We start from the raw sequence: 12,979 nt of genomic DNA, 5'->3' as shown, positions 1-12,979 counted from the left end.
TTCTTGCCAGTCAATTAATTTAGAATATTTTGTTCTATTACTTATATTAAAAAACAAGATTTTATCTGACAGGTTTACTACCCAAATACTCAGCCCAGCCTACTTGCTGTCAATCTGAGAGAATGAGTTCAGATACCCTTCAGTCAAGTGCACTAAACACACAGCAAACCAAACTTATAAAAAGGTTTTCACAATTATCAAAACCCTCTGGGCTTCCCATATTAGTAAATAGTGAGTCTGTGCTGGTCTTGTTCTATCTCCTATCTGATAGAAATCTGCTGAAAAACTGCAATTTTCAATTTGGAAATTCTGTGGTAATCTTCAAAAAGATGCTGAAGGCTGAAAATAAGGAAATATCAGGATTAAAGTTCTCAGTCAAAGCAAAACAAACAACCCAACCCAAACAACCCATGTTTTATTGGAAGAACAGAATAAAGAAGGATGAACTGACATTATATGAACATAAACTGTTCCAAAATACAAATAATTCCCACATCCACTACTGCTAATCCCCTGTATTTCATTAGCTGTTAAATTTTAGCCACAGAGAAAAATATTGCATCCTGAGCATCTCTTCTTAAAGGAAAATATTTTTTCCCATCATTCAGTTACACTAATTATTTTCTGAGAACTCCTAAAGATCACATATATCATTCAAATCTCCATTTCAGAAAGTTTTATCTTCTGTGGCTTTGAAGCAGCATCCAGAAGGAGAAGCTCTTACAGTCTGGGGCTAGATTATTAATGCAGAAAGGGAAGACACTTAGTTTCAGTGAATGTTACTGCAAAGGAAAGCCATATGGAAAGAAGCTAGAGTAAAAACTAGTAATTAGTGACTGTGAACTGTGCTTTCAACACATCACCCGACACATTTTCAAAGCAAGCAACCTGACCCGTGTCAGGGCAGCAGGTTGCGGGAGCACAGGCTGAGCCCAGCACCCTGAGCTCAAATTGCAGCCTTGGGGCAGGGGGCTGAGCCCCACTTTGTGCTGGCTGCCCAGCCCCAGCCTCAGCCTCAGCTCCCCCGCTCGGTTGCATCACTCTTGCCCAAAGCTCCGTTAGTGCAGAGGGTACAGGAAACTCACAACAGACCGTCACTTGGTAAGACGAGGTAACAAAACAGATGCTGCAGAAGGCAAAGGAAAAGTAAAGGAGGAATTGAGCATGGTAACCACACACTGGCCAAGAGCTCCACAGAAACAGTGCAATGGTGCAGAACTATGCTTACGTCATGGTATAGGTGACTGAGCTCAGGCAAAGCAGAGGCCACATACTAAGGACCTGAAGCTGCAGCTTTGAACTGACAGAGCCAAGGCTGAGCAACATGCCTGGTGATGGGAGCCACAGAGCTGTGGGTGACAAGCAAGGATATCAGCAAGGCAGGAACAATTTGAGGAACTGCTGAGGGAGGGAGGGAAGAGAGGAGAAAGCGGCTACCTGTCCCCTGTGTGATATGTCTGCCACAGAAAGGCTTTTTCTTAAAAGAAGAAGAGTTAGTACACGCAGGACCAAGCAAGAGACACTTAGCATCAGGCTCTGGCCACCTGGCAAAGTGATTTTCCCTGTTTGAGTCAGTGTTAAATGACATTATGAAGCTTTTGGTTTGGAGAAAGTATGCTTAAACGAAATCCCAGAGAAACAAACCATTCAGAGCAAGCTGTTCACATAGACCCCAACCATCTCCCATGCCTGTTCACAGCTCAGCCCAAGAACTGCACTGCTGTTGCACTGAACGAGACAGTCACAAGAGGCTCCTGCAGCCCCACTGCACATCCCACCACCAGTAATTCCAACTGGGGTACAAGAGAGTCAGAGAGAAATCATCCAAATTACAAATCTTTATTTGACCTCTGCAGTTGCAGAAGTAAAGCCATCCTGACCTCCAGTACCCAAGCTAGAAGTAAAATCAGAGCAGCCCTCTGCTGGATCCATCCCTGCAAGGACAGCAAGCCCAGCACAAAAACCCTCAGCTCCCACTCAGCTCACCTACAGACCCCAGCAGGCACGTGCAGAGCCAGCCCAAAGGAAGGCATCCCAGGGATTCTGCTGAATGCTCTTCAGGTAGACCACTGAGTTCCCATCACAGCGTGGCCAGAAGGGACTCAGGAACAACCTGAAAGTTTTCCTTTTGGGATGTTTTTCATTCTCAAAGAATGCCTGTGACAGTGATGGGATGGTCCCAGATGGCATAGTGATGAGCATCCCTAGTGACAGAAGAGCTGAAAATCCTGTTATCACCAATGTACTGATGACATATGTATTGTAAGCACCGGTATTTGACATTTAAGAATTTGGAAATCTTATGGTAAGAGCTCATACAATCCCACAGACCTCAAAAGAGACAACACTGCCTTTTCCACTGAGGCTAATAAAGAAGTAGGGCAATGAGTGCTTCTCAGAAACAACAGTATTCAGCAGCTTACTATGACATAGTGCAAAATTGAATTTTCAGAGACAGTTAAGTATCAGCATCGATTGAATACATGTACAATAAGAGATCAAATCTTGGTATAATTGACATCAACTTTTCAGTGCTGCCTTCCATAGGATTCCTGAAGTTCTGCCATCTGCAACAGGTCTAACTTTAAACATAGTGCACTTTAATACCTTGCACACGGAACTAAATAATTCATAACTGACACTTCAGACCACATACACAGAGACCTGTAGATGACTACAGCTGGGGAGGAGTGGCCTCAGTGCTGTGTAATAGTATTACTGAGAATCCCACACTGGCTGTGCAAAGCAGGGGCCATGCTAACACCAGCAAACGTGTCACCAGAACTGAGAGTTCTGCTGAACAGCAGGATATTGAAGTTGGAGCATAACACTGCAACAACACTACTGTGAGCCAGCACACCACAGTAGTTTGGCTGGAGCAGCTCTGGTGTCCCTGCGAGGCTACACAGAGCAGAGCATAACTTCAGCTTTGGGCTGAACGTCTGCTCCTCTGCAGCAAGTACCTTCCAAAGCGATACTACAACAAATGCGGTGTGTGGGCCTGGACAAGCTACCTGTGCTGTGATGGAACACAGCTGTGCAGTCAGAGAGCTGCACCCCCAGAGTATGGCCCTGACATGTCCTTCCCTTAGCACCACGAGGTCACCTCAGTCCACAGGCACTTGGAAGAGTGCACGTGCAGTTCTGAAAGTGAGCTTAAGCTCTCAGAGTTTTTAGGAGGGGAAAAAAAAAGAGACTATTTGGATAAATTGGAGGAGCACGCCTTTTCTGCACATAACTTCATAGGCAGCACATCTCACAGCACACTGCTGCACGAAAGAGCGGAGCGGGCCCCACCTGCCAGCAGAGCCCGAGCAGCTCCCATTGCAGTACAGCACACCTCGGAGTTTGCACTTTCTGCAAGAAGTACGGCCCCTTTCCAAAGGGGCAGCTCCGCACACAGGCCCCCCGTAGTGCAGCGAGCACTCGCTCCGCTCTCCGTACACGGCAGCCCGGTGCCGGGAACCCACCTCCCTGCCCGCAGCCCGGCCCGTCCCACCTGTGGGGCTCTCGGGCACGATGGGGCTCCAGCGCAGCCGTCGGGGGCTCAGCACCACGTCGCAGCTCCTCTTGCCGATCTCGAAGATGCCCCCGAGGAGCGGCTCCTCCTCTCCCTCCGGGGTTACCGTCGCCAGCGGGGCCACCCTGCGCCGCCGCTCCTCGGGCGCCGCCCGCTCGGGCCGGGCCCGGCTGCGGGGAAGGTGGAAGGGGCCCGCGGCTCCCAGCATGGCGGCACCGCCGCCCCTCAGCGTTCCCGCCGCGTCCCGGCGGCTGCCAGGGCAGCGCCCGCTCCGCCTCGCGGGCGGGGCCGCAGCCACCGAGGGAGGGAGAGAGGGCGGGAGGAGGGATGTCCTCCTTGGCTCGTGCTGAGTGCTTGATAGTGCCGCTGCTGGCCGGTGGGACAGCTCCGCTCACCGAGACCCGCTGGGGGCAGCCCCAGCCCCGCGGGCGCTACTGAGCCTGTAGGGGCTTAACGCGAAGAAAAACAGCGAGGTCTTTTTTTAGTTCTGAGTCTTAAAACGTCATAGCGTCTTATTAACATAGACACCATTAAGCAAGCAGTTCAGTAATCTTGTTACCAAGACATAGGGCTGGAGATGTGACCCTATGCAGCACAAAGAAATAAAGCAGTAAAATAAAACCACAGCCCTTTTTGAGTGACACGAGCTGCAGATCCTCCAACTGTTTGTCAGAATATCCAAGTCTGTGTGTGCTTGTGTCTCTAGGAGAGATATGTTGTCAGCAGTAGGCCAACTTGTCCACAGTCAAACTGGCTGGAAGTCCATGAGGTAGCACATGAGTCTGTGACTACAAAGCTGCCTTCCTTAGTAGTTCCATAAACACCCGTATCAAGTATTGATTACATTGCCACATCCAAAAGAAATATTTAAAGACACATTTAAAGAGTAATTTTGGTACAAGTTCTTGATAGTTATTTCTCTCTATTATGTTATGCTTCAAGTATGCTCAGAATATTTGCCAAGTGCACAACCTGTAAGTGTGTTGAATTTACACTGAGATGTTGATTTAGCTTTAATTGAGAAGCAGTCGTGGCAGATCTGCCTTTCTGAGCCATGATCACATGAAGCTCGAGGTTGCTTAAAGCTGTTAGCATCAATCGTCTTACTCTGACTCTGTGTCTGTATTTTTGTTCCTTAGATCTCCTTTGTTGGGATGTAAATACCTTGACTGCAGAGTAATCAAATAGGGTGCAAATAATTTGAAATATGCATAGACAATGGAAGTTTTGTGCAAAAATGCATCTTTTCACCTAAAGATAATAATGACAAGGCAGGAAAAGCTACAAGTTAAAAAAAAAAAAAAAAAAAAAAAAAAACTTGCCCATTTACCTTTCTGGTACAGCAGTAGATCAACCAATTAAACTTACATCTAGTTTTGGAAATCAGAGCTTCTGAACGTGCTTTCACTCATTTCATTCAAAAGGAAAGGCAAATCATTATTAAGAAAACAATTTAAAATAGAATATGATTGAATCAATTTTGAGGCAGTATGTGCTTTATAATCCCCTACTGTCATTGAATTTAGACTATCCCATCTATTTAGTCTCTGTATTTTCACTAGATTATTCCTCATAGGATAAAGAAAAGGATGTGCTAACAGCTTTTGTAGAAACATAAAATATTATTTTCAGTACTATCAGTGAAAGACTACTGCAGTTCCCAGACTTCAATCCATATTCTTCAATCCATGTCATTGGGAGTTCCAATACTCCAAGCAACGGCAACAAAAGAGTATTAAATCAGTAAGATACTAATTGCTAGAAGATCAAAACAAAACAGTAGAATTAAGGGAATTGCATGTTTCTTCCATGGTTTTTGTCACTGTATACAAGTCTGTGCATTCTTGGTATGCTACCAAAATGCTCAGTCATCACAATCCCTTAAGTTTGAGGCAGACTTTTCCCTGGGAAAAGTACTACTTAATGCAAGTCTACTTGGTTTTCTTTGTTTTCATGTTTTTTGTTTGTTTGTTTTTAAATACCACAATTTTCAGATAGCTACATTGAGTTGGGGAAAAATGCAGAAGAATCATATTTCAGCTAGCCTATTTTAACCATTTTGCAGATCGCAAGCAGTAGTTTCACCTTTGTCATTTCTTGTTAGAAGGGCTGTGTGTATTGGTAATCCCATCAAAGGGCATCTAGAAGTACAGTGTTCCTCATAAGGAATAGGGATGATTTAGAAAGAGCTGCAAGTTGCTGAAAGCAACTTTTTTTTGTAATTGCTCATGAGAAAACAAGTATTTTTATTCAACTACAATGGATACATGAACACAGATAAATGAGAAACCCTAGTCACCCCTTAATAAGGAATAAATTGAAGGACATTTGACATAAGAATACTTCAAATTAAGTTTTGCTACTCTTTGCAAGTATTTGAACATCTTTGGAATACGAGTAGTTAGTGTTTTCTACACAGAGTAACTACCTTTGAATTTAACGTACATCCCTCAGTTCCAGGGTGAGGAATCATACAGTGCACAAAGACACCTTGCTCATCAGCAGTACTATATAAGACATACCTAGCTGTTTTTTTTTTCCCCCTCAGTGATAATTACAGGCAGAATGTGTATTTTTACAGTATACCAGGTACAATGTATCATAGAACTGAACCCACAAAACAGTTTTGTTCAGGATTTTAGTCTGTAAGCAAGTTTACTTTATTTTACCTTAGAGCCTGTAGAGCTGCCTCAGAAAGAGTCTTATTACTGTTCATTTTTGTGACCTGATGGCTCATGTAAGAGCAGCAGAGAACAAAAGGAGGGGGGCTCTGCATAAAGGGAAAACACACCACTATCAGGGCAGGGGCCAGCTCCCTTCCCTGAGAGGACATCAGGTAAGCACAGCAGATCCCTTCCAATCCACACACAGTACCTGGTGAAACAGCCTGGGGCAGGTGCCAGCATCAGCCAGGAGGCTCAGCAACCAGGAAGCCTACAGCAAAGAGACAGAGCTGAGACCACACCACTGCTTCTCTAGAGTAGGGAGAAAAAGCCTCCAGGCTGAGCTTAAATGGAGCTCTGGGCCCTTGGGCAGGCTGCAGGTGGGGCTGGTCAGGGCTGTTAAGTCTCCTCAGTGCCCTTAGCAGTCTGGCAGCCAGACACATGAAAAGAGAGCATCAAGGGCAGGGAGAGCAGGCTGCCACAGGGGGACTGACAGTGACTGCCAGACAGGCAGGTTCCATGTCCCTCAGAGGAGAGCCACGTGTAGCCAAGCTCAGCCAAGGCTCCGGATGGCCAGGAAAGTCTGTGCAAAGAGGTAGGCCCAGTGTCATGCTGGAAATTGAGTCAGCAGGTCAGGGCTGGTGACAGTAGCCATGGTCATCACCAGTGTGGCAGGCATCAGGGAGTCTGTGGTGACAGGAAGGCTCAAGGTGAAGCCAGCCTGTCTGTCAGGCTGGGGAGATCCCCCTTGGGGTGTCTCAGAGCTGGATCTCAGCAGACCAGAGGAGACATTGCATGTCTATATGCTGGCCTAGGGGACAAGTGGCTAAACTACATGAAGGAAAGTTCCTCAGCCCAGACAAGAAATAGCAGGGAACAAACAACTTCTTCAGGTCTGTTGTTCTTCCATGACTTCAAAGAAGAAATATTAAGCAAAATGCCAAGCTTTTTGTAAATAAGCAAGGTCATTAATTAATTATTTTGCAGAAAAAAATAGCATCAATAGTCTGTAGAAGAGGGCACTGCTATTATTATATATCAGTCTGTATGCTTGAAAAGAAGAAGGAAAACATCCAAAAGGAAAAGAGGGAAAAAAACACAATAAACAACAAAGATAAAGGAGAGCAGATAAGGAAAACTAAGCCTGAAGTTGCAGAGGTGGACAAATAGGTTTAACACAGATGATGACTAAGGGAAAAACAAGAAGGACTGAAAAGATTGTGCAGAAATAAGAAGAAACAGAAATGGAGTATAAAGCATAAGTCATTCCAAGAGTAATAGGAGCTGAAATAAATCTTAATGAAAATAATAAAATAATAATACTTTTAAAAGAAAAAAGAAAGGAAAAGAAAAGAAAGGAAAAGGAAGGAAGAAAAACAGAGGAAAATGTGGTACTGTGAAGGAATATAATACAAGAATGAGTTCACCAGAGGACGTTTCACTCTTTCTTTCCATTAAAGTTAATATGCTGTCTTTTTAAGACAATGGTGTTTAAATATAAATCCTGTATTCTATCATCAACAAAATGTTGGCAAATACCATAGATGGTAATTTCTTCTATTTTATTTCACACAAAATGCACTAACTGCTCTCCGTACTGCTACAATCTAGGAAACTGAAAGCCAGGGCTGAAAGTCTATGTTTTACATACCCTGTAGGCAACCTAAATACTTTAGAGAACGCTTTGAGAGCATTGTCAGTTTTAATTTTGTGTTGCATAGCTTCTGACAGTTTGTTAAATACATGTATGAATTATTTAAAAAACACTTATGTACATATTTAAAGAACAGTCTATTTGTAGATCTTCATCTCACTGCTTCAATATGAAGTCACATGCTATATTTTTCAAGACTTTATGTAATAAGGGATTTTCAGCTAAGGAATGAGTGCAGAGCATTTATAATTTCTGAAATAATTACTATAAAATCTGTCTTGGTGAACAAAAGCAAAGACCAATTTCTGCATATTTTCCCTGACACTTCACAAAGCAGGCTTGGATTTCTGTGAGTTCTTCCTGAACAGTAGTGAGTGAGAAATGAGAGATTAATTGTTTTAAATGCTATGTATATAAACAAGAGAAGTAGCATTTAGCTCTGTGATTTCAAAAACAATTTAATGAGATTCTTCATTGTACAGAATACTGTATTGGTAATAATCTTTTCTTTTTATGAGAGGGATGTGTTATATTTTTGATATGTCAAAAGCCACTGTTCAGGTCATGGTGAATCCAGTTTTGATCAGTTACAATGCTGAAATATGTGCAATAATGTTTACTGTTACAGGTGATAGAAAAGGCTTGTTTTACTTGCTCTCAAGACCTAGTTTAGAACCATTTGTATTAATACCTATTACCTGTTATTTTTTATATTACTTTATTAACATTCTGGAACAATAAATTCTGGAGAAATTAATACTCTGATTTCTTCTGGTGTTTCAGGGCCCTTGGCTCTCTTCAAAGCTCCAACTCTCCTTCACTCCTGGAGCCCTCCCAAAGGCACTGGCCCAGACCCTGACAATGTTCAGCCCGGTCTTTTGTTCAAGGTAGGTAAAACCTGTGGTTTCTGCCTCTTGGGCACTTTGTGGACATGAGCTTTTATGGCTGGGGCCTCAGCTATGTCACAGATGGTGGTGGGTCAGAACCTCCAGGTCCTAGCCTTTTGCTGCAGAAACCAAGCAGAGCTGGCTGTACGGTTGTTGTTCATGCACTGTTCTCACAAAGACTGCACTGGTGTCTTCTCAAGCATACACTCGCAGCAGAACGATTTCTGCCGTCAGAGAAATATGGCATAAAGGAGAAGGGAAAGGCCACTGGTCCCAAAGAGCAATAAAAATAGCGTTCTAGGCCTCCGTTGGATTACCTAGTATGTGTGTGGGGATGACTCAACCCCTCGGTTTCCTTCGCATGAGGAAGTTAGATAATCCCACTATAGCCTTAGTTAATTAGCGATATGTTCACAAGAGAGGGATGGTATGAGTAATTCTTTCCTTTGAAAGAGACCTTGATAGACCTTCCCGAGGGAGTCACGAACAGACATCTCAGGACTTAGCCTGATATTAACAGTAAAAATACCTAAATATGGTGGAGACAGCAGGAGCAGCATCAAATAAAAAAAACAAATCCAGTATATTATAGGTGAAAAAAAAAATTTAAACTAATGGAAATAACAAAAGTCACAAGTGACTTTCAAAATGGAGCCTCTAGTTACCAAAATGCCTAATTAATTTCCTTATTAAATTGCTCATAACATTAAAATGTTATTTCCTCTTAAGTATAGTGGTAGAAAACACCCGAGAAAGCCTAGGTGGATCTTTTAAATAAACTGCATTGGCTAGAGGAGTTGGAATTAGTTAATAATTGGGGAAAAAAAAGAAAAAGGTAATTCAAAAGGTTTCTTGTGGTTTGGAAATGCCTTCCAAATATTCATTAAACATTTAAGCGACTAAATTTGCAGAATATGTTCCTGACATTGGCACTGGTTCTGCGGTATTTCTCTCATCAGATGGAAGTACTGCGTGTTATGCAGAGTGCATTCATGCATAAACAATATCATTTTCATAAATTAAAACCTCCCCTGCAGAAGGAACATCTGTGCCTGCCTTTGAATAAAAGATGGTGGCATGCGAGTTGCCCCTTGACTGGAAGAATCCTTGTCTTGGTGAAGAAGGCACGTAACCAAACGGCAAACAAGCCTGGGACGGTCCTTCGGCGCCGTCCGAGCACGGGCGCTCCTTCCCGTTACCGGGCTCGCTGCATTGCTGCATGCCCAGGAGGGGCTGACGAGGAGCAGCCCCCTGCCATCCCCCCGCTGCCCCGGTCGGGCTGGCGCGGGCGGGCCGTGCCCAAACGACCCGCGCGTTTTCTACGGGCTCCGAGCGAGGGCAGCGGCTGCCTTCGGGCGTGGAAGCCTCTCTGCCGTCGGGCGCCGACCTGTTGCTGACTGTGGCCGCTCCCCGCGGGTCGCACCACCGGGACCCCGCGTCCCGGAGCACCGCGGTGCGCGCCGAGCCGCGGCCCCGTCCTCCCGCTGCCGGGCAGCCCCGCTGCTAGCGCCCGGCCCGGCCCGGCCCCCCGCCCGGCCCCGCGCTGCAAGCAAGAAGCCGCGTCGTTGGGTTGTTGTTGTTTTTTTAAAGTCCAATTTTATTCTACAAATAATATGTGTCGCACCTTCCATGAGCTATCCGAATAAAACAATAATCCCATAGGAATTACTTACACTAAGAAAAAAAATAAAATCACATCGAAGGAGAAATGCAACATTCGACCAAATGTTCAATACTAGATCGTTGCAAAAAGATGGACATTTCCTAAAATCCCAGTGTGCATTACACCATAATATACAGGATTACAAACAAAATTACAGTACAGATTTGATTCCAGTTGAACCAGCGTTACATTTCAAACAGCACTTATTCTGGACTGCATTGTACATGCAATAGCTATTGTTCTAATTACGGATTAAATGGTTTGAATTTGTTTCAAGCTACCGTACTAATCGACTACAATAGGTATATAGCCCGGCTCCAACGACCTGCTAGCTTTAGTTCCGAGTGATGAGACGAGCGAATGACAACCACAGATCCTGTGAATATGTCTAAAATCATGCAGTTACAGTGTCCAGAAACACCGAGAGCTTCAAGTTCTCTGCAGAAAAAAAACACCACGGGATGCCAAGGGGCTCAAAGACTAAAAAGAAACAGTGCAAATTGTGTGTGATAGTCAAGCAGCTTTTGATTTAAAAAGGGTGTTGGCATTTGCTTATAATATTTATATACAAGTTTGTGCAAGTCATGTGTTGAACTGATATGTTTTAATAGAAAATAAGTCTCTCGTTCTTCTATCTTCTCAAGAGCTGGGGGTCTGGTTCTGATCGTAAGGGGGAAAGGAAAAAAGGAAAAAAAAAGAACCGAAAAGACTTTCATGGGAAAGAAACTGCCCGGATTGCGCTTTGTGTTTGTTTTTTTCTTTAACGATTTGAAAGGAAAGCAGTGCTAAGGCAACAGAACTTCTCTAAGCACTTTTCTGCTGGTTTAAATTAGTTAAATTATTTCGTATAAATTAGATATAATTCTACCTTTCCGATATGTATAAAAATTGATGAAGCTGCATGGTTTAAAATAGGAAATCCACGTTATAAAAAGTCATTAAAAATTCTGTACAAAACCACAAAATAATAATTCGGCGCGGGAAAGGTAACAAGTAGTAAAACGTTGGTTGAAAAATAGAGATCTCATATATATTTTGTAATTGGCCCATCGCGAGGTTAAAAATTGCATAGATCCGAATTATTGCTGGTGGCCCCGCTCGGCGGCGGCGCTCACTCGTGGAAGATGGCGCTGAGCTGCGCGCTCAGGACGCGCTCGTGGTGCGGGTGCCCCTCGTAGGGCGCCAGGCCGTCGGCGGGCAGCTCGCAGCGGGCGGCGGCGCCCGAGAAGACGGCGGCGTGGGCGGGCGCGGCGGGCAGCGGCCCGGCGGGGTAGTGCATGGTGAAGGCGTAGCTCTTGTCGAAGTCGGTGGCGGGCTCGTGCTTGAAAGAGAAGTTGCCGTTGATGCTGAGGGGCGGGCTGAGCGGGCCGTCGAAGGCGGGGCCGGCGCCCTCGGGCAGGCCGCCCTCGAAGAAGGGCTCGAGCGCGGCGCCGTAGGCGTGCGGCGGCTTGAGGTGGAAGAGGTGGGAGCTGTCCATGGTGCCGTAGGGCGGGCTGGGCAGCCCCGGCGACGCGTAGGGGAAGGGCGGCGGCGCGAAGGGCGCTCCCGCGGGCGGCAGGTGCGGGGCCGCGTCCGCGCTCTGCTCGGGCAGGAACGTCCGCGGGTTGAGCTGCAGGCAGCCGGCCACCAGGTTGGTGGTGGGCTGCGAGAGGCCCTTGCACAGCGTCTGCACGAAGGAGACCAGGTCGGGGCTCTTGCCGGAGCGCAGGATCTCAGACAGCGCCCAGATGTAGTTCTTGGCCAGGCGCAGCGTCTCGATCTTGGAGAGCTTCTGCGTCTTGGAGTAGCAGGGCACGACCTTGCGCAGGTTGTCCAGGGCCGCATTCAGGCCGTGCATGCGGTTGCGCTCCCGCGCGTTGGCCTTCATGCGGCGCAGCTTGAAGCGTTCCAGGCGTGCCTTGGTCATCTTCTTCTTCTTGGGGCCGCGCCGCTTGGGCTTCTGCTCGTCGTCGTCCTCCTCCTCCTCCTCTTCCTCCTCCTCGTCCAGCTCGTCCTCCTCGTCCTCCTCCTCGCCGTTCCGCAGCGCGTCCTCTTCAGCCTCGCCGTGCAGAGCCTCCAGGTCCTCCTCTTTCTTGTCGGCCTCGGGCCCGTCGGCGGGCGGGCTCAGGCACCCTGCCGCCCAGCCGGGGGGGGCCTGAGCCTGAGGCTCGCCCGCCGGCCCGCTCTCGCTGTACGACTTGGTCATGGCGAGCGCCTGCGGGACAGGGACAGCGCCAGTCAGGGGCACCGCTCGGAGCCGCGCGGGTGGCGGGGCGTCGTGGGATGGGAGCGGAGCGCGGAAGGACAGCGCTCGGGGACGGGGACAGACCCAGGGACGCCGCTCCGCCCGCTGCCCGCTCTCCGACGCCGCGAACCGCCCGCGCGGACAGGTGCGGGCTCCGCGCCCCTGCCCGACCGCTCCCGCGCAGCGCGTACCCCCGTACAGGTGCCCACCCCGTTCTGGACCCGTTACCTCCGTTCTCAGCCTCTCCCGCGCGGTGACGGTCGCATAACCTCGCCGCCGTCCGCCGGCGCGCTCCGGGTGCGAGGGCGCGGCGCGTCGTTCCGAGGGCGCAGCGCCGGCCGCCCCGGTTTTATAGCGGGGCCGGCGGA

The 12,979-nt window shown here is 47.1% G+C and overlaps 2 protein-coding genes across 3 annotated transcripts in view; both read right to left on the bottom strand.

The window, feature by feature from the left end:
- CERKL (ceramide kinase like) overlaps positions 1-3,789 on the bottom strand; it is a 50,527-nt gene extending 46,738 nt beyond the window's left edge. The window contains exon 1 of one of the 2 annotated variants that reach the window (XM_021398151.1): positions 3,500-3,789. In XM_021398151.1, the coding sequence (XP_021253826.1) occupies positions 3,500-3,728 (229 nt within the window). In that variant the 5' untranslated portion in view covers positions 3,729-3,789. Of the gene's footprint in view, positions 1-3,470 lie in introns of both variants that reach the window. The other variant, XM_021398152.1, reaches the window with a different exon arrangement.
- On the bottom strand, positions 10,289-12,950 carry NEUROD1 (neuronal differentiation 1). Its single transcript, XM_021399343.1, has 2 exons — positions 12,840-12,950; positions 10,289-12,581 (listed from the first exon to the last, which is right to left on the bottom strand). Exon 2 carries the CDS (start codon positions 12,570-12,572, stop codon positions 11,499-11,501), a length of 1,074 nt encoding a protein of 357 aa, XP_021255018.1. The 5' UTR covers positions 12,573-12,581; positions 12,840-12,950; the 3' UTR covers positions 10,289-11,498.

This window comes from Numida meleagris, chromosome 5, assembly GCF_002078875.1.
Source record: "Numida meleagris isolate 19003 breed g44 Domestic line chromosome 5, NumMel1.0, whole genome shotgun sequence".
In the NCBI taxonomy this organism is placed as follows: domain Eukaryota; kingdom Metazoa; phylum Chordata; class Aves; order Galliformes; family Numididae; genus Numida; species Numida meleagris.
Note: the sequence above shows the minus strand (reverse complement) of the source record. Positions and strands in the feature narration are given on the sequence as shown.